General features: G+C 32.0%; 1 protein-coding gene across 1 annotated transcript; it reads right to left on the minus strand.

The window, feature by feature from the left end:
* Positions 1–15,012: 15,012 nt before the first annotated feature.
* LOC105790883 (putative cyclin-B3-1) lies at positions 15,013–23,222 on the minus strand. Its single transcript, XM_012618686.2, has 23 exons — positions 23,059–23,222; positions 22,862–22,895; positions 22,695–22,746; positions 22,530–22,587; positions 22,395–22,443; positions 22,198–22,291; positions 22,078–22,107; positions 21,468–21,525; positions 20,796–20,850; positions 20,624–20,711; positions 20,524–20,553; positions 20,404–20,428; positions 20,177–20,207; positions 19,958–20,051; positions 19,070–19,124; positions 18,636–18,923; positions 18,436–18,555; positions 16,991–17,080; positions 16,701–16,862; positions 16,543–16,602; positions 15,890–15,988; positions 15,481–15,659; positions 15,013–15,396 (listed from the first exon to the last, which is right to left on the minus strand). The coding sequence occupies exons 1-23, from the start codon at positions 23,077–23,079 to the stop codon at positions 15,264–15,266; spliced, it is 1,905 nt and encodes a 634-aa protein (XP_012474140.1). The 5' UTR covers positions 23,080–23,222; the 3' UTR covers positions 15,013–15,263.
* Between the last annotated feature and the right edge of the window lie 971 nt (positions 23,223–24,193).

The following is a 24,193-nucleotide window of genomic DNA, read 5'->3' on the forward strand; positions in this document are numbered from 1 at the left end:
CACCTAACCAACAATATAAACCATCATCCAAAACATGTCATTTCTTATAGCTTAACTTTTGTCATATGCACCTCATATCATAGGCACCTCAAATATCAACAAATCAATTAGACCAATTAGTCATACATATTATACAAATTTATATCAAAAAAATATTCCATTATTCACATTTTATAGCAAGACATTATCTAAACTTTTGTCAAGAAAACATTAAAATCATGTATAGGTGTTCATGATACCAAATTTGCAATTAGGGTCATTATTTACATTACACATAACTAAAACAAAAGTAAGGTCAACACAAGCCTATTACATGCCATATAATCCAAAATAACGTCCCAAAAACTATCGAAAACGGATGGATAGTGTGACTTGAGTGTTGATCCAATCATCCAACCTTCAAGAGTATTTACAAGAACAAAAATTAACACAAGTAAGCTTATTGAAGCTTAGTAAGTTTGACGAATAAAAACAAACAATAACTCAACAACAAATATTTCCTGCAATCCATAAGGTCAAACTGGTGAATTGTATAATTCAATTCAAAGCTCAAATGGTAGTTCCAAGAAAACACATATATATATCCATAACAGAGTCAATTCAATATGTCAAATACAAGCCATGCCATTCAAAGTCAGTAGATAAGTTATAATACAATGATTTACGACCTGATGAATGACTTACAGATACGAGTACATAAGTAATCCACCTGATAACATGCTAAATGCTCATAAGAGCTAATCTACCTAATAACACGCCAAATGCTCATAAGAGCTAATCCACCGATAACAAGCCAAAACAGGGAGTATAACAGAAGAGTTCGAAACAAATACTGAACCTCAACCTACTCGAGAAAAATGTATATATCACACCACAACAATCTCCGCTCCAATTCCCACATAACATGTCGTCATTCAATTGTGCTCTATATCGCATTCATCCGACCCAAGTATTGAAATTCAATAATATTTCTCAATCAACTTTGTATCAACAATAAGACTATTATATCTGTTATATCATCAAACATTTCATATAGATATTAAATTACAAACCGTACGAACTTACCTGGACTGAGTTGTAGTAGTTGTAGAAGTTTAGGGATTATTTCGATATTTTTCCTTTTCCACGTAAATTAATAGGGTCTTGATCTAAAATTAAAATTCCCAATTATTAACTTACATTTCATATTCCAATTTAATTTACATTTTATACCCTTTTATTTTTCAAATTCACACAATTTCCCTAAGTTTCACAAGTTTTACAATTTAGTCCCTTAACCCAAAAATCATCAAATTGACCATTTTCTAGAAATTAAATTACAACTGAATATTTTAGGCCCTTAAATAGTTCCTATTAAACATCAAATTCACCTTCGAACCTTGAAATTTTGACATTTTAACAATTTAATCCTTAAATCAAAATCTAACAAAAATCACTTCAAAAAACAACCAAATATCACAATCAAAGATTCAAACATATAACTATCATCACAAAAAACTAAGATTCATCAATGGTAACTTCTAAAATTTTTAACAGATTCAAAAACAAAGGTACAAGCTAGTTGGACCTAGTTGTAACGATCTCAAAAACATAAAATTTACAAGAAAATGGGGCAATATACGTACCATGCAAAGCTAAGAAGGTAACCGAAGCTCCCAAGTCTCCAATGGTGATTCTAGGCCAAGAAGAGAGAAAATGAAGAAAAATGCCTTTTGATTAAATTTATTTTATTAATTTTGAATTAATTACAAAATTCCCATTAAATCAATTTTCTTTAAATTTTTCTTTAATTTTCAACCCCATTACCATCCACTATTTACTAATAAGGTCTAATTGCCTTATTGGTCCTCCCTCCTTTATTAGTTAAGCTATTAAATCATCCAAATGCAATAATTAACAGGTTTTGACTTTTTACAATTCAACCCTTTTTCTTAAATTAACTACCTAAACGATAAAATTTCCTAACCAAATTTTAATATGACTTTAATGACTCTGTAGATATTCTATAAATAATATTTACGAGTAAACATGATAGAAATTTTTTGTCCCAAAACCACTATTTCTTCACCACTGAAAAACGGGTTGTTACAACTTCTTCCTAGTCCACTCTGATTTTTACAAAACCACCATGATGTCTCTACCTATCCCTCAATACGTATGGTCAGACATCTAAATTCATGCATTTCATGAACCAAAGAAAAAGGGTAAGTAAAAATTTGCATTTTGGCTCGGGTTTTGCATAAAGGTTCATCAATAACTTTTTTTTTTGCTGAAATGTAGGTACTAAGGATTAATGAATAAGGTTGGATTTTTTACTCTGGGTTATACCAAACAAAGTCTTAGGTCATCCCTAGGTATCTTAATATTCACAAATTTAATCAATCAATAAATCACAAGTTTAACCATTTATCATGCATACTAGCATGCTCATTTCCCTATATTCTCTCTATCATTTGGTATATTCAACTACTTAATGCCTATTTACAGTGTAACATATAGAACGTAGTAGTCTCATAATTGAATATTTAAAATCATTCACTATCATGCCAAATTTACAGTAAATACAATCAACCTATATACATGCTCCTAACCAATCACTTTTATTTCTACAAGCTCAAGCACACTTTCAACAAGAAAAAGAAATGAAAAAAGCATAAAAATAAAAATTAAATTTCCTAAAATAAAAAATAAAACTTCCTATGTTACCTCTCCCATACACACACTTTAGATAGCACATTCTACCTAATGTGCAACCCCTAAATAGATAAGGAACAAAGTTACCCGATTGATAATGACATTGTCGTGGTCTTATGGTGTGTGTTTCCATCCTTGTTCGTTTGAAGCTTGTAAATGTAGTGATTCCTTCATGTGGGGTTCCTACATAGAAAATTCAAAAAGAAAAACAGGAAAATATATAAAACTACTATTCATTTTACTCTTAAAAATAAAAATTAAAATAATCCTAATTACTTGTTTTACAATCCCAAAAATTAAAAATAGTTTGTCACTAATCAAAATGGGGCGATTGTCCCCCTTCCATCGATGCTTCGCTCGGTCCGATACGTGACCTTGAGAGGAGCCTCCGTCAAATGAATGTACATGTCAGGTTGGGCTATGGATGACGGGCCCTCTCTGTATAGATTAGTGCGGCTGAAATGCTGCCTCATAGTCATCATCCTCCTCATTCTGAGAATCTTGTTCCATCTCATCCTCCCCCTCTTCATCTTCCTCCTCTTCATTTTTTTCCTCCTCAAATGTATGCATAGAGCCATATTTGTTTGGTGGAAAATTTGGTGTTCTCATATCGTTTTTCCATGCAAACTCCTGAAAGACCGGGCTCGTCTCTTGCATCCACCTTAACATCCATTTTGCGTCTAAGATTCTACTTCCTTTTAACCCTTTCTGAGACGCTAATTTTGTTTTTCATTTTAGTGAATCTAGGACGTCTATTTTCTTCATTTTTTGTTTGTTCCAATCTTGTATTTGTTTTCTTAGAAGCTTCATGTATTCTATGTATAATGAATCTCCTATGAGACTCCTGGATGGCTTCATGAACTGTTCTGTGGTTGTCATTAGAACTCTGACCTTTTTTTACAGAGCTATCACTAAATGAGGGAAAAAGACCCTAACTTTTTGGACACTAATGCACCCCTTCATGTAATGATAGCTCCATGTCCCGATGCATACATGTTTCTTCTGCAAAACAGTACATAACAATACTGCTCGAAAAGTATTGACTTTAGATAAGTTCAAAGTAGGACCAATCTGAGTACATAAAATTTGCATCCGCATCTTGGCTACAAGAAACATAATTGCTTGATTAAAGGAAGTGAATATTGGTGCTCAGGCGATGTTTCCATTTACCCCAACCTTCTGTTAAAAAGTTTATAATGTTTTCCATATTAATATCCCTAAAGTATTCTAAATCGCTATATTCAATAAAACCATATTCATAATATGGAGCATTATAAAATTCCTAAATTTTTGTAAGGGTGACATGCATATTTATGCCTCTCATAGGTACCTTTTCCCAAATAGCATTGTATGGTCTCCTAGACTCCTTGTCCCTAAATGATGCATAAAATTCTTGTACTACTGGGACTATAGTGGGTTCTTTAGGGGTTACCAAAAAACATTCCCACCTAAGGTATTGGACCAACAACCAAATTTCCTTGTACAAGACCTTTGATGGTTCAAAGCCCATCTCTTGTATGAACGTATTTCCCTGAAGTTCTAAGATTTTTTTTTTGACATTTGGCTTTAGAAATTTTGAGGGATTCGTAACCACCAGTGTCTCTCATTCATTAGTTCTTCTAGACTTCCTATTTTGCATTTCCAATCATATTTATCTAGAATCAACTAACCAAAAGTAAGCAATATATTTCAAAGTGACCAAGAAATAATGAAATGGAACAATAAAAATTTAGTTGGAACCCTTAACCTTGTTTGAAATATCGTGATTCCTCACAATAAACTACAGGGTTTGATGCTGTGACACACCTTGAAATTTTTAAATTTAGAGGTTACTGACTACTAAGTCACAACACAGAGGTGTCGTGTCATGACATTGAGCTGATTTGTTCAACTCCTCAAACCTGTTATCGGTGTTGCAACACGAAGGCTCCATGTTGCGTCACCGACTATGCTTTGGCCCTTCCTTTTGAATTTTAAAGTTTTCGAAATAACATATTGGAACGAAGAAAATGTGAAAGTGTATACAATCGTAACAAGTAATAAAGTGACAAGTAAATGTCGAGTTATCGTATCCACAGGGACTGTAAAAAGGAATATTTATGAAATTAATGTTAAAACACTTTGGTGATGGAAAATATTTTGGTTTAAAGATGATTAAAAACTAAGGGTTAAAAACTAAGTAAAAAAAGTTAAAAATAAAAAGGTTCTAATGCACGATTTCAAATAAGGTTTAATCAAGATGATATAATTATGTTGGACTAATTACATTCTTTTAACTTATAATTATTAAACTTATGTTTATACTGCTATGAACAAATTCACGGAAACTCAGTAATTTGCTAACTACTGCTCATACATACTTAGTAAATTAATCAATCTCTTGAACATTTTTCAATGTCAATCCAAGCGTCTAATCAATCTTCACAAGCATATAAAAGATCAAGTGAGGTAATCGAGTGTTTCTACCTTGAAACAGTTTAATCACAATAATCTTGCAAGTTATGCAAGGCATATGTATCGCCAAATACGATGCTAAATTAACTTCAACTACCATAGAAGAATAAACATGCACTGGTTAAGTATTGTGTCGATTAATTACAATTTCAATATGATTTAATAATTAGTTCATTAGTTATCTAAAAATTAATATTGCAAGAATAACTTAGGCATGATTTTACTTAATCAAGCATCTTACCGAGGCTAATAATAGCACAAACACAATTTCAATAATTCAAGCAAGCAAAATATAATCAACCCAACACGGATTAAATTTACGCTAGATTGATTAAAATAGCCATTTCAATAGCATAAATATTCATAAACATGTTTGTCAAAATAACAACAAAATTTAAAGAGATAGGGAACAATAAGCAAATCCGGTGTTTCACCGTAGCTTGACTGATTTCTCCGTTCTTCGTTCTTCGTTGTCCTCGACTATCAAGGTGGCTTATGAAAAATTTAATTGCTACTCAACAATGGCTGATGAGGACCTCTTTCCCAAGATAAGAAATCGACACTTGAACAAAAGGGAAAATGGGAAGGAAAAGTTGAGAGAAAGTGAGAGAGAAGAAGAGAGAATGAGAGTGTGAGGGATGAGTTGAATGATTAGAAAGGGGTGGCTTTTATAGCTGATTGTGGTTGCTAAAAATAGAAAATTCCATCAGCCAAAGAGACCCCCCTTGGCTGGCCACACACATGGCAAAGTTGAGAGATTCAACTTTGCTAAAAATAGCCTGGGGCAAATCCATAAAGCCATATTTTTTGGAGGGGTTTGAATGCAAGGTTGAAAGTTCTTCAAGGGCTTCTTTGCAAGCTTATTTAGTCAACTAAAATGCTGATTTGGGTCAGCATATGGACAGTTCTGGTCAACCCAATTGGTGGCTGGTTCGGTTCACTAGATTCGGTTCAACCAATGCGGTTCAACTGGACCTTTTTTTTCGATAATTAATTAATAATAATTTATTTAGCCCAAATTAAATTGGGAATAAATTAAAATTAATTATATTATGAATTAACACATATTTTTTGACCATCTTAGGCTGGAAATAAATTTGCCTCGATGTTTCAATTTTCTTCTCTGTTTTATTCTTCGAGCATTGTCTGCCGAGCCAATTTTCGCCCTTTGTGCGAATCTGTCGAAAATAGTCAAAATTAATCAAAATGAACTATAAAATTAATTAAAATTCATCATGTTCATATTTTTAACATAATTTAATTATTTTATAGTATTTAATTATTTTTTGAAAAGAATTTAACCGAAATTTATTCGGTTATTTTTCATTTGCTATTGTTGTTGTTGACGATTTGTATGAATTATTCTTTCTAAATCAGTGGGTTGCTCTATAGGTGTGCCTCTAATTCAAGTCATACACTGAAGCCACAAAGATAAGTAAAAACGTTAGTAAAGAAAAATAAAATAAAAATCGTATCTACAATTTAAAAAGCTTCTAATTATTCTATTGTACTCAATAATTAAAACTAATTCAGTACGCCTCCTCGGCAATGGCGCCAACAACTTGACCGCCTCCGTGTAACACCCTATACTCGGCCTGGTCGCCAAGCTCGAATATGGGATGCCACACCACCGTCTTATCTCACTCACAACAAGTGGAAAGCCTATTCTAAGAAAAACGTCATTTATTATAATATGTTTGTAAGTTTTAGGTCACTTAATTGCTTTATTGCATGCAAAACATACCATAAACAGTCCTAAAAATGAGTATTAACATGCACAAGTTCCACTTAACAAAATTCTCAAAACTATCACGTAGGTATCGATACTGACACTAGGGTATCGATATTTTCTCTAAGTGGTATCGATGCCACCTGCAAAAACGATGCCAAACTTGCATTCTATTTCTTTATTAAAAACCCAAAGTCTCAAAAATTATCGATACCTCTCATGAAATATCAATACTTTAACCCTGAGTATCGATACTCGAGCAAAGATATTGATACCAAATCTCTATTTTGACTTCTTGCACATCTTAAAACATAGAGGTATCAATTTTAAAACCCGATTATCGATACCTCTGCTTCAGACCTCAAAAATGCAACATACATAAGCAATTAATCCATTCCAATTTAGTTCCTAAACATCATACATCAATTACTTTGATAATTAATCATTCAATGGCCTAATTAACAGTTCAATATTACAATAATATGTTTGATCAAGTAATGTCAATCCCTCATCATGTTTATGAACTCAAGCATAACAATAACATGTAATCCTTATAAACTGAACCAAAAACCAACAAAATGTCTAGAAGTTGACATGGCTATATACAAGTCTACAACATTGCCTCATTCCTTAAAACATAAATAAATGTAGAACACATATGAAATAACAAGTAGGCTTGCTTGGATCACCCCTCGAAAAGCCACACCACTCACATCGGCACACAACTATCTGTAATGGTTTAAGAAGGGAATGGGTGAGCTTAACAAGCTCAGTGAATGCTCAGAATAATCATAATGCAATCAATTCATCAAGTATCAACGAAACAACCATATAGCCTAACCTCAACAGTCCAAACTCTAATGTCATATTATACTTACTCATGCATTATTACTAGTTCTTTTACAAGGTAAATGTATTCACTTTTAAGCATATATCACATTACTCATATGATTACATAATGTTCAAGCACATATTGCAATACTCATATAATCACATAACGTTCAAGCATATATCGCAATACTTTTATAGATAAATTGCATATGGTCATATGCCACATATCACAATACACACATATTCATAGTTTAAGATAATTTTGTCACTTGAGCTATGAAACATAAAAGTGAGCTCTATCATCACTCATCGGACACACAGATCTCCAACACACCACGCATAGACTCGTTGAGTCGAACATATCTCATAAGTGTAGCCTATAGCTAACACTCTTTAACACACCAAACACACATATCCCGATGAATGGACCTTAGCTCACATTCCTTTATCTCTCCAAAAATTGTCCCTGGGCTTCAACACCCCAAATATCAAAACATGTGTAGGTGAGTACTCACAATCCTATGGCATGCCAACTATATCCAATGGTCTCATTAAGTTATAAGGCCAAAGTATCCATACTGTCATCCATATTACTTTATTGATTATTCATACATATTCTCTGCATAACCATATCATTAGCACATTACGCTATCACATGGCATGAATAACATACCCTCATATTTACCGTCACAACAGTCATCACAACATGTTCATATTTTATCGCATCGTAATGCTCTTTATCACAATTCACAAACATATTTATCACATATTTAGCATAGGTAAAAAAGAACACTTACACTCGGAATTTATAGAAGGAGTTTAAGTTACCTCTAAATTCCCAAATACACAACGAATCGCTTATGAGCAGCTATTCCAAAACACTCACCAAAATATACACTTTTGTCGAAAACCAAAAACACAAATCCAATAATCAGTCACCAACTTCATTAAAACAGTCACAAACATAAGCCTAAGCTAACTTATCTTTTAACCGAAACTGTAATACCCAAAAATTTTTACAGTAAAATATTATCTTTGATATAATAAAATAAGGAAATAAATCGACAAAAAGGGGAAATTTTGGAGTTATGTCAACATTGAGAAGTATATTATGACATATTAGTTCAAGAAAGGATTAAATCGCAAAAGTGAGAAAAGTTTTGTTGCCCAAGAGTAAATACTGAAAAATTAAGGGGCTAAAGTGTAAATATGAAAAAGTTGAAGGACCAGTGGTGTAAATATTTTAAGGGTGGAATGATCTAGAAACTAAGGAAAATGGATGGATTAGGACCAAATTGAAAAAGGTGAAGAATTTTGAGGGACTAAATCGCAATTTTACCAAATTAAGTGATGACTCAATGATGGAATTTTAAAAGATCATAAAGGACAAAATGGTCAAGTAGAAGAGAGAGAAATCTAGAAGATAATGATGATTTTGGAGATATTTTATATTAGTTAAATAAATAAATATTAGTTTATTAGTATTTTAATTTGATTTTTAAATGATATTTTATTATTTTATTATTATTTTATTTAGTATATATATAAGAAAGGGAAGATGAAGAAGCATGCAACCCACCATTTTTCCATGCACCAACGTGAGAAAAAGAGAGAAAGAAAGAAAGTTTTGCTTTCTTTACAATTTGGTCCTTCCACCAAAAATTCACCATTTTCATCTAGAAATCAAAAGAATTTCCATAGCCACCAAGAGAGAAAATTGATAAGGAGACTATTGGGAGCTAGAATATCAAGTTAGATTCAAGAAATAAAGGCTGGAGGAGAGAGAAAATCAAGTTAAAGATTGAAATCAATAGAGCAAGGTAAGAACATTAAGATTTCAACATATTTTTGAGTTTGATATTATTGAAAAGTAGGGAATTGATGTTAATGTAGGGATTTATTATATAAGATTCTATGTTCTTGATATGTTAGTGAAGGAAACAAGAGGAATTGATAGAAAATATTGTAGAGAAATGAAAGGAGGGTGTTATAAATTTGATTATCAACATCTTGCACTAAAACAGTTTTGGACAAGCTGTAGTAGGTTAACTTTGAAAAATCACCATAAATTGTGAAAATTGAATTAGAGAGTGAATAAGATATGAAATTAAATTTTAATGATTCTATTTTTACATAAAAGAAACAGAGCAAGTAAAAGAGTTATATATTTTGAGATATTTGAATTTTAGTGAGGTAGGGTTGGATTGATTTTGGATTCCCTATTCTAACTTTGATAAATCATTATAAATTGTAAAAAATAATTGTAAATTTTAATTTATATTATTAAATTCCTTAATGAGTCTAGTTTCAAGAGAAAAAAATGACACTACCATCAGAATTTTGTACTAAGAGATATTTGATTTTTAGTGAAGAGAGGTCAGAAACGGCAGGTAGTGAAACAGAGGAATCTTTAAAGAATAAACTGTACCAATTGGCCAAACTAAAAATTCTGAAAATTTTATGGTAAAAAGATATATGAGTCTAGTTTCAGGAAAAATTAACGGTGAATAAGCTCCAGATAAAAATAATTTAGTGATACTGACTCGGATAGACAGCTTTGAATATACTTAAGGGTGAATAATGAAACTTTAGAAAATGTTTTTTCTAAGAGTGTTAAGTACATTAAGGATGTGGAATGGAGTGGAGGAGGAGGAAAAATATATGTGAATATTTTGATAATATGAGTTTATTTTAAAATAGCTAATTTACATTTTTTAGGTTCGGGACTAAATTGAATAAAAGTAAAATTGTTAGGTAATTTTGTAAAATGGAAAAATGACGAAATTTCAAGAATTGAATAGTTTTATTGTCTAAATTAATAAATTGAATGAAATTATTAATTTAGATCAAGATCGCGTGGAAAGTTGAGGGAAATGTAAAATTTCCAAAATGCCCCTGTATCATGGTATTTCTGCAATTTAGCCTAGTAAGTTTGTATTACTGTAATTCAAATCTAATTATTATTAATTATTGTGTTTTAATTGAAATACATGGTAATTAAATGGATATTGCTAGTGATATGATTTGAATTGTGAGCATGAGAAATTGTGAACTGAATGAAATGGAAATGAAGCATTGAATTGCATGGGTATGTATCGGGTCTCGTAGGCCCTATTTATTATGAATATAATATTTTAAGGATATATTGTGAAGAATTATAAAAGCATGTTAAAAAAATTGAAAGTTTTAATTTAGATGAAATTTTATAACTCGGTTAAATACGTTTACAAGTGTATGTGTTCTAGTAATGCCTCATGCCCTATTCCGGCGTCGAATACGGGTAAGGAGTGTTACAGAAACTTTCAACATAGAAAAATTTAGATTCGAATATGTTGGTTTACACTTAATCTTTTCACATGAAACAAATTCCATTCATCTACATATTCATCTACGGCTAACTATCAACTTTTAATCTACACAAAACTACACTTTTTAAGGTATCGAAATTTTTCGACAAGTTTTGGCCATTACAACGAAAATTCATTAAAACTAAAAAATTTCTTAACAAAACTTGAAAGTAACTTCAAAAATCTTCTAATCATGTTAAAACAAGTTGAAAAATACTTTAAAATATGTTTGTGTGTTTAATTTTTCTTTGTAGGAACCCCACAATTTTTGAAGGCACTACAAGTTTGAGCCAAAACCACAAGGAGTAGTCCCACCAATTGTGTTGCATGTATCACACCAATCGAGCAACCTCTTTCCTTTATCTTTTATTGCACATTAAGGACAATGTGCCGAATAAAGTGCAGGGTTGGCTTCGGAAAATTTTTTATTTTTTTAAATTTTTTTGTTATTTTGTTTTGTTTTTCTAGCTTTTAGTAGTTTTTTTATTTTTATTGTGTGTTTTATATGTGCTTGAGCTTGTAGAAATACAAGTGATTGGTTAGAGTATATTAATAGGATTTTGTGAATAAACTGTCAGTTTAGTTTGATAATAACTGATTCTAAATTATCTAATTTTAAATTAATTAGTTCGATTTATTACATTGTGAACAGATTTAATATGTTAAGTATATCACATGATAAATATATATAAATAGCATGCATGTTTGATTGAATTATAGGTTGTAGAAATTGATAGACTTGGCTGGTTTAATCCATGTATGGAATTACCTAGGGACAACCTAAGGCATTGTTTAGTAGACAATTTTTCGAGCCAAAAAGTTATCTTGTATATATTTCCCTAGTACCTATTTTGAAGCCTTAATCCATTTTCTTGATGAACCATAAATAAAACTTTAAACCTAAAGAATAATTTATTTGATCCTTTATTTCTTAGTCCTTGCATGAATTTAGATGTTCGACCATTGATATTGAGGGATTAGATAGATACATCATAGTGGTTTCAAAAGAAAAAAATTAGTGAACTAAGAAGTTGTTTGGTATGGTAAGTATAAGATTTTGAGATTGTAGAAAAAATTAGAAAAGACAAAATGTCAATCAAGAAAATCTCAAAGAAAAAATAAAATAAAAAGCAAAGTGAGTTGGAAAAAATGTACACTCACATTTGTTCAAAAAATACGAGCTCAAATAATTGTACCCATGAATACTATATTATGCCTTATTAAATGAAAAAAAGAAGGTGAAAGAAGTGGATACACAATGGTGAGTTTATTCAAATATTGGATGAGTATAGGAAACAATATAATGTGTCAAACTACTTTAGTGCTTAGCCGGTTTTTAAATTCGAAACCAACCTAAAACGTAAAACGTTACAATCCGAAAAGTCCTATATGACTTATATAGTACTTTATTTGGATGACACTGTGCCAAGTTTTGATATTTTTACCACTTATATTCATTTGAATATAATTGTATATTTATATATTTGTTTTGATGGATACCTATAATTAATATTATTTTATTTGTTTGCTTTGTTATTTAATGAACTAATTTGTCTAACTTTAGAAATTGTGAGTCAATTTTAAATCATGCTAGAGTTATATGTTTACTTACACTATATTGTTAATATATTTCTATCTAATTTCATGCATCATACTAGTTCAAATGCATTTTCTTTTCTTGCATGTTTATTTCTTGTTTTCAGTCATTTTGTTTAGTTTGCTTGAGGCCAAGCAAATACTTTAGTGTAGGGGTATTTGATCTGACATCAAATGTAGTAGTCATTTTAGTATATTTCCGCACTTAAGGAGCTTGTTTTCTAGCCATTTTAGTATTAATTAATACATTTTCAGTTGTTAGGTAGTAAAAGTTAATAAAATAAGTGTTTTTAACACAATTTTGAGTGTTAGTTACGTATTAGACCAACACGGGCCTTAGGTAGTTCTAATCTGTTAATTTGAGTGTGCAAGATGTTAAATTTAGGACCCAATGGACGTAGAAACGTGGGAGAAATGTTGCACAAGCTTCCAAGCTGTGAAAGCACGACAATGACTTCCAAGTCCACAAAATGCATGTCGTGTCATACCATAGCTTGTGTATGGCGCGACATAGGACCGACGTGGAGTTTGAGTATTTCAAGGCTATTTTTGTTCGCACAATCAACTTCCTACAAAGACCTAGGACATGTTGAAGACCTAATTCGGGCTGCTAACACTTGTATGAATAAAACCATAAAGGTATGATGTAACTAAGTCGTCTTAGACGCATCCAAAAACCCTCGTAGTTTAGAAGTAGGATTTAGGTTTCATTTTCTTAAAACGCTTTATTTTTCTCTCTTGGAATCGATTTTGATCTAAGATTTTTTTATGCAATCGAAGTTATTCAGTTTATTCCCCTTTGCAAGAGACAAGATTCGTCATCCCAATCGAGAGATTCGCTATTCTGCTATTAATCGATACAAATTAGGATTATTTTAAATCTCTTTTCTTTTTCAATTTGTTCATGCTATTTACATGTTTATATGAAATGAGTTTGAGATTATAAATATCATGAGTAGCTAATTTCCTTAGGGAAGATTAACGAGTGGATGGGGGAGTGGTTAATGGAGGATTAAAGGTTTGACAATCGGATTAGTTGATATAAATTACGTGTTCTTAAATCCTAGACTTGATAACCCTAGGAAGTAATCAAAGGTTAAACGAGGTCAGAAGATAAGTTTTTCGAGTAAATCTTAATTTATCCTAGTTGAGAAAGTGAGGTTAGGAGATAAACAAGTATCAAACAATTAATTAATTAGTTAAAGGCTGGGAGGTAATAATTGGTTAGTTAATTGTTAATTCACCCTAAAACCCGAATCCGAAGTTAATTACATCCCCTGAAACAAGTTAATCTTCTTGATTGGTTTAGTTGTTTGTATATTTTGTTGTTTATTTCTTTTAGTTATTTAGTTCTAGACATTTATTTCTTTTATGATTTATCGTAATATAGAATCTAATCTTTACTGTTTATACTTATTGTTGTAAAGAGGTTTTCAATCGATTTTAATTCATCCTCCCTTGGGTACGATCCTCGAAATACTTCCATGTGTTCCATTGTTATACAATACTATATTACAAATTGACCGTATGCTTGCCGACACTGCTGCTTCAATTTCATATATATTTGGTGTAGCATTTTCAATCAAATGTTTGTACATTTGGCGGCTGTCAACAAGTGAAAACAAAAAGAGTGGGGATGTCACGTGATGGAAAAGTGGAATTATCAGAGAAATCAACAACCCAAATTTGGCCTACCCCCATCACTCCTTTCGCCTCTCCATGGTTTTTTTGTTCCTATCTCTTCCTTTATCTAATATATATGAAAGGAATTCATCAGTCCTACATCGCCTCTCCATGCTAGAGTTTTTGTTTCTCAAAGAGAGCATTGAAGAAAAAAACAAATTAGAAAAGGAGAGTCAAAGGAGAATGAACTGTGTAAAATGTCTTTCGAATTTTTAAGTCGTAAGACATTTTACTATAAAACGCTATCTTTTTCAGTTAATTGTAAAATGTTTTGCGTTGACAGAACTTACTTTCCTCAACCAAACATAAAAAATGATAAAATATTTTTTGAAAAACAAAATAAGTGAAACAAACACAAGGCACAATCATCTTACCTCACTCTACAACGAGACTCATCACCAACATTGTTGAGATTGAAATCATTATATTTTATATTTGAATCATTAATTCATTTCACTTATTATACTTTGTCAAAAATCCGAACAAATTATTCAGTGTTTGTCTTAAATCATTGTTACTATTCAAATTTTGATTTCCATTTTTTGGGGTCTTGTTAGATGTTAGAGAATAACGATTAACGAAAAGATAAGATTAGAGAATGATGATGAAAAAGAACAAATGAATATTTATAGCCTCTTTATGATAAATGTTGGAAGTATAAGATAATTAAGTAATTAGTGGGCAAGAAAGTGGAGCTAATTCAAGAAGGCGATCAAGTACGAACCCATGATCCATCATTACATTAAGTCATCAATCTCAAACTCAAAAGGAGGAAACAATACCTCCAATACAATCAACAAGCTTACAACTACAACACCACAACTCCAATTGACATGAAAGCTTACGGACTATTTTCTGTGTTATATATGACATTTCACTTTTATATTTACTTACATGCTAAAATTGAACTCATTCAACTAAAATCAAGTTCAAGGAAGCCTACCCAAGGGTGTAATCATTGCAACTTGACTGAGTTCATGGCTCGCGTACTTCTCAAATGTCACCTTCAATTGCCCTGAACTGGCAGCTCTTTGGATTCTTAATATCATTTCCGCACACTCCCTGCCCACAATCAGACAACAAGTAAAGATACGCTACTAAGCAAAACTAACAAATAATAATAACAAGACTTTAAAAGAGATGTGCCTGATTTCTGATGCATCATAGCGTGTGTGTCTGCAAAGCAACGGGGTCCAAGGAGGAGACATTTGCAGGGTACATCGAGCAACATAGATAGCTGATGCACATAGCAAGGAAGGCTTGAACTTCAAAGCTTCATATTCAACCAAGCACAGCTCAATGAGGTAGAAGGCTAGATGTTCAAGCTGAAATTAATATCCAACCAACCAAACTTTTAAACAATATGGCTTGGAATTCAAGACAGTAAAGAATACCTAATATCCAAATAGAAATTTAATCAACTATCCCAAAATATCAAATCACTGATCCCACTACGAGTAGAAGCTGCCTACTTTTCTTCTCAATTTTGTAATGAGAATTCCAGATCTTATCAAATAGTTGATTCAGCAGTGACATTTGAAAAGATACCACGTACCTTGGTGTCTGACTGAGCAGCCTTTATAAACCTCAACATGAAGACATAGGGAGTAGGCGCATTTAGGCGAAACTTCAACTCTTTAAGGACAAGCTTCTCCTGAAATTCAAGTTAATTATATATCATTAAGAATAATAAAGGCAAACACATATAGAAGGTTGCACATCACTGGACAATACATCCACTTTAATCCTTAAAAATAGAAATACACAAAGCAGATAGAATCCTAGTTCAAACACCAAGTGATGGAGAACACAAGTATCCTAGTTAGGACAAAGTTAAACGGGACTCTGTTTTATATTTTACAAGTTTGATGATAAGCTTTGAAATTGCAATCTTTATAATTATCTACGCTATTTTAGGGTATTTAGATTATTTTATATTTACTCATTATCTTACTTTACAAGATAAGGCTTTAGGGTTATAGATGGTATTTTGTATTTTATATTTTATTAGGGTACTTTTCGGTTAAGTTATAAATACATTTGCTATTTTAGCTTCAATGTGACTTTGATTGTGGAATGATTGAGATTCCAGAATATCTGAGTTTTTGGATTAGTTGTCCTACACGAATTTTCCTCATAAAATAAATGTAGAAACCATGACTGTTTCTCCAAAGTTTAAACTGCATTCTGTCAAAAGAAAATGCATACCATTTTGAGCATTTGTTCACTAGTATAAGCCTCAGCTGATATACTGATTAAATCTTTCACCTGTAAAGGATGAAACACACAATTAAATAAGCAAAAGGACTGAAATTCAAAAAAGAATTATACAAGATACCATGCAAAGTTGACTCATCAATATTTACCCTAGGATGCCAAAAATCCTCATATTTTGATGCCAGTAAAAGTGTAGTAAGACCAACCAGCTGCATCTCATTCTTCTTTATTTGGACCTCTGAGAGGTATCGATCCAACAAAGTGACCATGAGATAAAGCGTTTCTTGCATTAAATCAAATTTGAGGTGCACCTGTTGCGAGAGTGATAAGGTAAAGAGTAACTAAAATAAGCAAGGTAGACCTTAGATAATTTACATAAGGAGAACACTATGAACAAAAGGTGCATTAAAGCCATGTGAAAAAATCAGAAAAATCATACCTCAATCAGCCAGTTGATCAGTATGCTTCTCATTTGAGGCGTAATATCTTTCTGTATTGACATATAATTTTCCAGAGATGGATTCAACGCCTGCATTTTTATGAGTTCAGTATAAGCAAAATCATCTGACTAGTTACCCAAGTATTGCTACTATAACATAAGCAAACAATTAGCCATAAGATAAGTAGTTATATTGTCATTTCATCATTTGACAACATTGGTGTTTGATGCACACAAATATAGTACAGAAACAAGTCAACATCTGAGGATAAAACAAAACTATAACATGAGAAATGGGTCAGTAGGAAGCAGGAGATTACAACCTAAAAAAAATCTATGCTTTTATTTATTATTTCAACATTGGAGTTTGATGCTCACAGATATAGTACAGAAACAAGTCAACATCCGAGGATAAAACAAAACAATAACATGAGAAATGGGTTAGTAGGAGGCAGGAAATTACAACTTAAAAAAAAATCTATGCTTTTATTTATTATTTCAACTTGAAATCTAATGAAGAATAAATCTCTGTTTTCTAAAGCACCAATATGGCAATACAAAAAATATATATTATCCTTAAACATCTTATGTCTGCAACTCTTTAACTGTCATTTTGATCAAGAACCAACTAGTTGAGAAAAAATTACTTGTCTGTTACTTTACCATGTTACTATTTCTTCTACGAAGCCAGTCCTTTATAAGATGGTTTTGTGTTAGATCTCCATTAGCTATTCATCATTAGATGAAGCCCCATATAAGTAATTTGATAGTATGTAATGTAAATATTAAAGGAGAAGAATTCCCATGGTCTGCCTTCTCTATGTTTAAAAAGGATCACAATTGCACTATATGAAGTAGGGGTGAGCAAAACTCAATTCGATTCAAAAAAATGAAAAAAAATCGAATTTCGAGTTATTCCAGTCAACTCGAACAAGTAATTCATGTCTCGAGCTCGAATCGTGTTGAAGTTTACAAATCGAATAATTCGAATAACAAAAATTGATCTCTGTTAATTTTGAAAATGAGCAAATTGATCTCTCAACAAAAATTACAAAAAGAAAATCAAAATAATTTTCAGATTTTCAAAATAATTTTTAAAATTATAATAATTTTAAAAAAATTCTAAAGAATATATAAAGAAAGTTAAAAATTTTCTAAAATAATAATTTTGAGGACCTAAATAAGTTAATTAATGATTCAAGTATCTTACTTATTTTTTCATTTGACATGTTTAATTTTTTAATTTAACTCGAACAATTTCACTTGATTCGATTTGACTCAATTTCTTTTCACTAAATTCGAAAAAGCTTCAAATCGAGTTAGGATGATAAAATAGGACCCGTCAACTCAATTGGATCGAACACTCACCCCTAACATGAAGCCTAGAACAAAGACCATAGTAAGCCAAAAATGTTTCTAGAAAGAGAGGCCTAACTAACAAATACCTCAGTAGTCCAATAGTACTGATAAATTTCATCAACATATTGAGCAACTTCCAATGGATTGTCATCTTTATCAATGCCAGGTAGCTTTTCTTCTTCTTTGACTCCATTTCCCTCTAATAGCTGCAAAATACTTCCAATAGTCATATAACTTCTCAAGGAAAAGGCGGAAACATTAATATAGATTGTAGCAGGACCAAAACCTTTGATCTTGTCATCAATAAGGATGTATAAGATCTCCTACGTTTGGCTTTCTTTCTAGTAAGGATATCAGGCATGTTGATGCTAGCATCACTATTGCCATTAGACATAAGATCCTTTTGGCTAGCTTCACTGGAAATTGCTGCTACATTATTTGCTGGAAGAGTACATTCTATGTCTTTCTTGGATGAGATTGCAGCAACAGATACTTGTTTTTTCAAACCTGAAGAACACTTCGATTTTGATGCTCTTTGAGTATTAGAAGGCCTGAGTGCAGTCTTAACACTTGGCTGAGCAATGAATGACAAAAAACAACTTATGAAGGACACAAATACAGCATTGGTTGCCAGGTAAGCATTAAGCAAATCAGAAAAAATAAGGCAATATCATTAAAATATAGAGCAAACTAATTGAAAGACAATAGCATGGTATATACCTTGAAAGATCTTGGCAATATACGAGCAGCTGAATTAGATCCACTTTTAGTAGCCCTAGTTCCAAATTTTAAGCAAATAATCAGAATACTCATTGCAATGAAGTTTGCTTACTATCAGAAAGAACATGTTATATAAACCCGCAAAACTTCAATATGGATCTATAATATATGCTAGTAAACTTTCAAGCAGATCCATCATCTATCTTTTTGTTTTATAAAAAATATCCCTCATGGTGCCCAGCAAAACAAAGAAGCGGTTAGTTGCCAGTTTAATTAAAAGTGAATAAATTCCATTCAGTATGAGCATGTAGAAAAAGAATTAATTCCCAGAATTAATTCACATGCTTTGTAAAAGATAGACACCAAAGGAAAACTGATTCAGGAGATAAATCAGTGAATCAATATGACAAAGGTAAAGACTGTTGATTATCCTCAGCATCAAGCACAATCATTCAATGAAATACAACTCTGTAACTTTCAGCCTTGCAAGACCAATCACCATTAACATTGACACAGATAAGCTAGAATTCAACAAGGCATTTTTCAATAAATTGCAAACTTTACAGTGGCTCGTCTATAATTTGAAATTTTAATAGACCTCAAATTCTTGGTGGCAAATCTATACTTCAATGTAGGAGACTGAAAAAGCATTTCACTTCTGTCCCTTATTAAGACCTTACTACAATGTTTAGAAAAAGGGCTGGATAACCAGTTAGAGCTCCAGTTCTGGACCAGCCAGTTCATCAAAAAATAATTTATCTCATTAAAATTTTTGCTTGAATTGACTGGTAGTGTAAATGGGTAATTCATTATGTTATTTATTCCAACAAAAATAATCTGAGTTCAGCAGGGTAAAGAACCAGAATGAAATTAGAGACTCGTGCTTACATCATTACAAAGCTATCACTCCCTCTATTCCTTGAAATATGGTTCTTTCCATAGCTTGCTTGATGTGAAGCACTCTCACAGACTTTAGACTTACCTGAAACCCCCAAAATGGGGACAAAAAAAGGGGGAGAATAGACAGGAGAAAAATGCCATCTTAGTGAAAGCAAGTCTGGGCACTGCACTTTTGGAGATTTAAGGAAAATATGTCATGCATCTTACTTGTAATCCTACGAGCTTCTGTAGCTTTGTCCTACATGGAAAAGGGGAAATATATAGGCAATAAATAAATAAAAGATAAAAAGGCAGATACAACAAGATCAGCAAGATAATATCATGAGAAAAGGGAATAACACTATCTTCATTTTCATTTCTTTTTTTTTTTTTTCGTTAGAAGAAAATGAAATAAATATGTTCAATATTGTGTAACTTGGAAGGGCTTGGTTCACCTTTTTCAACACCGGTAAAGACTTCCTTCAAGATGGAAAGGAAATAAAAGCATGCATCAGTGGGAGATATTATATACATTCTTTTAATCAATTATTCCAGTGACGCTTAAATTCACAAACCTTGAGGGTGGAAGTGGATTCTTGGTTGTCCTGAATTGAAGTGAGAAAAACTTGATCAGATAATTTCAAAACAGAAATTGAACTCAATTTAACATTGTACCTGCTGGTGGTAAGAACAGATTTACGATCTGAATTCTTGGTTGTAACACTTTGGACACTCAAGGAAGTCTTCACATCTTTATTACTTTCTGTTCTCAGAAAGCAAAACTTGCTTATATGTTGTTTTACTAGTGAACGTTACCAAAACAACTTTATAAATAATAGCAGGCTACCTGTCTTTGAAGTATGAACAACAGCACCTTGATTTAGATGGTCCCTCTCTTTTCCCTATTTTAAAAAATATTGTGAAATAGATTAAGTCCTTCGTAACTCCATGATAACACAAACAAAAGGTGATGACATCAAGAGAGCTACAAAGGAGGCTTATTGCAAACCTAATAATACTTCAAAATGCTGTGTCTTGATTATAGTGGAAAATCAAATGAATATATCAAAACTACATAATGAATTTTCTTTCAGTAATTGTGGTCTGGATTATCAAGTGAAATTAAGATGCCATAAATATGGATAAAACACTCAAATTTAGCAGTTTGAAAGTCCTAAACTTCAGCCAAGAACTTACTAAAGTTTAAACTCAACACTACAATAAATGTTACATCATACCACTATTCATTGGTTATTCCCAATCAACAATTTCTAATGATTGATTGTTCATGACAATCAGAGTATCACTTCTACCTTACTACTTTGGTGATATAACATAAATATGATATCAACAGTACACATGCCATTAGGACTAGCATTTAGGATAGTACCAGAACTGATTTACCAAGATCTTAGTTATTAGTTTTCACACTTTAAATAACTTCGTGTATGTTTGAGGGGCTGTAGGGGCAGGGGAAAAAGTAGAAAAGAGCTTTGAACTTTTAATCTAGTACTTGTACCTTGAAAGATCTCCTGGATGAGACATTAGCAGTTTTTGCAGCCGAAGCCATTGAAACCCTGCAAATAAATTACTTCACATATTTGAACTATAGTCTAATAAACAATAAACGAATTAACATACAAATATCCATCTGGGGCTATCATCTTCTTCGGTAGAATTTTGTAAAATTTGGCCCCATATTCATTTTGGATAAATGGAACATTTTCTTCATTCAATAATAAAGCAGAGACAGACAGGGACTGTCAGGGAGGGAAAGCAAATGCATGTCATTAAAATGTTACTGATAAAATAGGTCATAGACAGAAACAGAATCAAACACAAAGCGGCAACTAGGCACAAAAAGTACACTAGTTCAAAGTTGAAACATGTCTAGACCATAAATTAGAAATTTTTCTTTAAAAAAAGGATAAAGAAGAAAGACAAAGAAGAAGAAAGATTGACACTGAACAAAATTTCCATAAATTTATTCATAATCCCCCCCCCCCCCAAAAAAAAAAACAAAAAAACCAATGGGCGAAATTGATAAGGGTCTATTGTGTCCTCAAATCTTGGCGATGCATCATATCCACAGCCAAATAAGACACAATGACAACAATTAGATTTCATACCGTTCCAACAAGGCACTTCTCTCATTCTTCCTGCGTTACAAAAAGGGCAGCAATGACAACTAGGTAAGCCAATTCCAGAAAGAGCTAACAATTCAAAAGCATTATAACTGTGGCACTCACATTGATTTAGAGCCATCATAAACTTTCGTGGAAGAAACAAAAGAAGTAAGGTTGCTAAGATCTGACAGTGCCTTTCTTTGAACTATTTTATTTTCTGAAAAGTGAGCATATAAAGAACTGTAAAAAAAAAGTTCTCAATGGCATAGAATGGAGATACTCATTATGACAAATTTGTTGCAGATGCAGATGAAGCTTACCAGAACTATCGCGCTTGCCTTTAATCTTGGTCATGTTCTTCAGAGACCCCTTTAAATTACATTTGGAAGTTAAACATGAATATAAATAAATAAAAAATGATTTATTATGAGAATCAATAAAAAAAAGGTAATAACCTTTGAATCGATTGCAGTAGTTAAAACGGCTGCTTTGCTACCTACTCCTGGTTTCGTCCTAGAAAAGAAAATGTAAAAGAAAACCAGTTCTTCAAACAATCAAATTATTCTTCATTTAAAAAAAAAATTCAGACGATGCTCTAATCGAAGGAAGGGCAAACTTACATGGTAGATGCTTCATTTTTGGGATTTTCATTTTGGAAATAAATTTTCAAACCTTTTACACAAAGAAGAAAAGAATATAATGAATCTAAAAGAATATATATATATATATATATATATATATACATATATAATTACTGAATATAGAAAATAGGAATAAATAGAATTACAACGACTGGAGTTAAGTTGATCTCCTGTTTTCCCCTGGAAAAAATGAGAGAATATACTGATAAATAAATAAAAACTGAAACCCTAACTCAAATTTAAAGGGGAAAAAATAATTATTAAAAAGATAATGAGAAACAGCACAATTTTCGTTATAAATTAAGAAGCATTATTCTTAATGAAAAAGAAGGGGGGAAAATACCTTGAGCTTGAGAGATGCCATTTTGATGGATCTTTCTTGACTTGTTTTTCGTCTGAGAGGAAGAAAGAAAAGTTAACCGTTTGCTTATGTTGAATTGAGAAGTGGTGTATCCCGCCTCCCTCTCCTCTCTTTTGCCTTTCAAATTGTTTCAAAATTTGAGATCATTTAGGCCCATGTGATGTGATTCTGTTTATACAAGATCTGGCGGGCTGGGCTCAAGTTCAAATGAGGATATTTTTAATGCTTCCGGGCCTAGCTTTTTATTCTGGATAAATGATACTCATAATTAGACCTGTCCATGGGCCGGGCGGCCCGGCCCGATGGCCCGTCCAAAATATGGGAGGGTTCGGATAAAAATATAGGCCCGAAATATGGGCTTGGGCAAAAAAATGAGGCTCGTTTAAAAAATGGGCCGGGCTCGGGCTCAACTTTTTTGACCTGAGTCCGGCTCGGCCCGGCCCGAATATAATAAATATATATTTTTTATTTTTATTTTTTAATTTTAAAATACTTTAAAAATATTTTTATTTTTGTTTTTTTATTTTTAAAATATTTTTTTGTGTTTATTAAAAATCGGGCCAGGCCGGGTCGGGCTCGGGCTTATTATTTTTTTTCTCGGGCCGGCCCTGGGTAAAATTTTAGGCCCATATTTCGGGCCAGGCCGGGCCTGGGCCTAAGAGTCGGGCCGAAATTTTTTTTCCGGGGCCGGCCCATGGATAGATCTACTCATAATTACTTAATTATCAAAAGTTACAATTTGGTTGCTTAATTATTCAAATTTTGTTATTTAAGTCACCTTTTGTTAACTTGTTAAAAGTCATTAAGCCACTATTCCTCAAATATATTTAGGTAAACTACACCCTTAATCACACAATTATTAGTAAGTTTTGTTTTGGTCACTTAACTATAACTAAAATACCAATTTGGTACTTTTAGAAATTTTTTAATGATAAATGCAAAAAAAATATCTAAATAGAGTTTAAAATTCATAATTTATTTTTAAAATTATAAAATTTTTAATTTTAATTATGCAAAAATATTAAAAATTCTAAAATTTTTCTTAAAATCTCATTATTCAGTTGCAGGACTTTTCCGTTGTATGATTATTTTCTTGTTTTCTCTTTATGATGAATAA

Source organism: Gossypium raimondii, chromosome 8, assembly GCF_025698545.1.
Source record: "Gossypium raimondii isolate GPD5lz chromosome 8, ASM2569854v1, whole genome shotgun sequence".
Lineage (NCBI taxonomy): Eukaryota > Viridiplantae > Streptophyta > Magnoliopsida > Malvales > Malvaceae > Gossypium > Gossypium raimondii.

Bases quoted from the DNA above. Each gene is read 5' to 3' on its own strand.
- LOC105790883 (XM_012618686.2), bottom strand. From the start codon at position 23,079: ATGGCATCTCTCAAGCTCAAG. The intron at 22,896-23,058 runs GTATTTTCCCCC...CATTTTTTCCAG, and splicing joins TGGCATCTCTCAAGCTCAAG to GGGAAAACAGGAGATCAACT. The intron at 16,863-16,990 runs GTATGATTTTTC...CTCTCGCAACAG, and splicing joins TGATCAACTGGCTGATTGAG to GTGCACCTCAAATTTGATTT.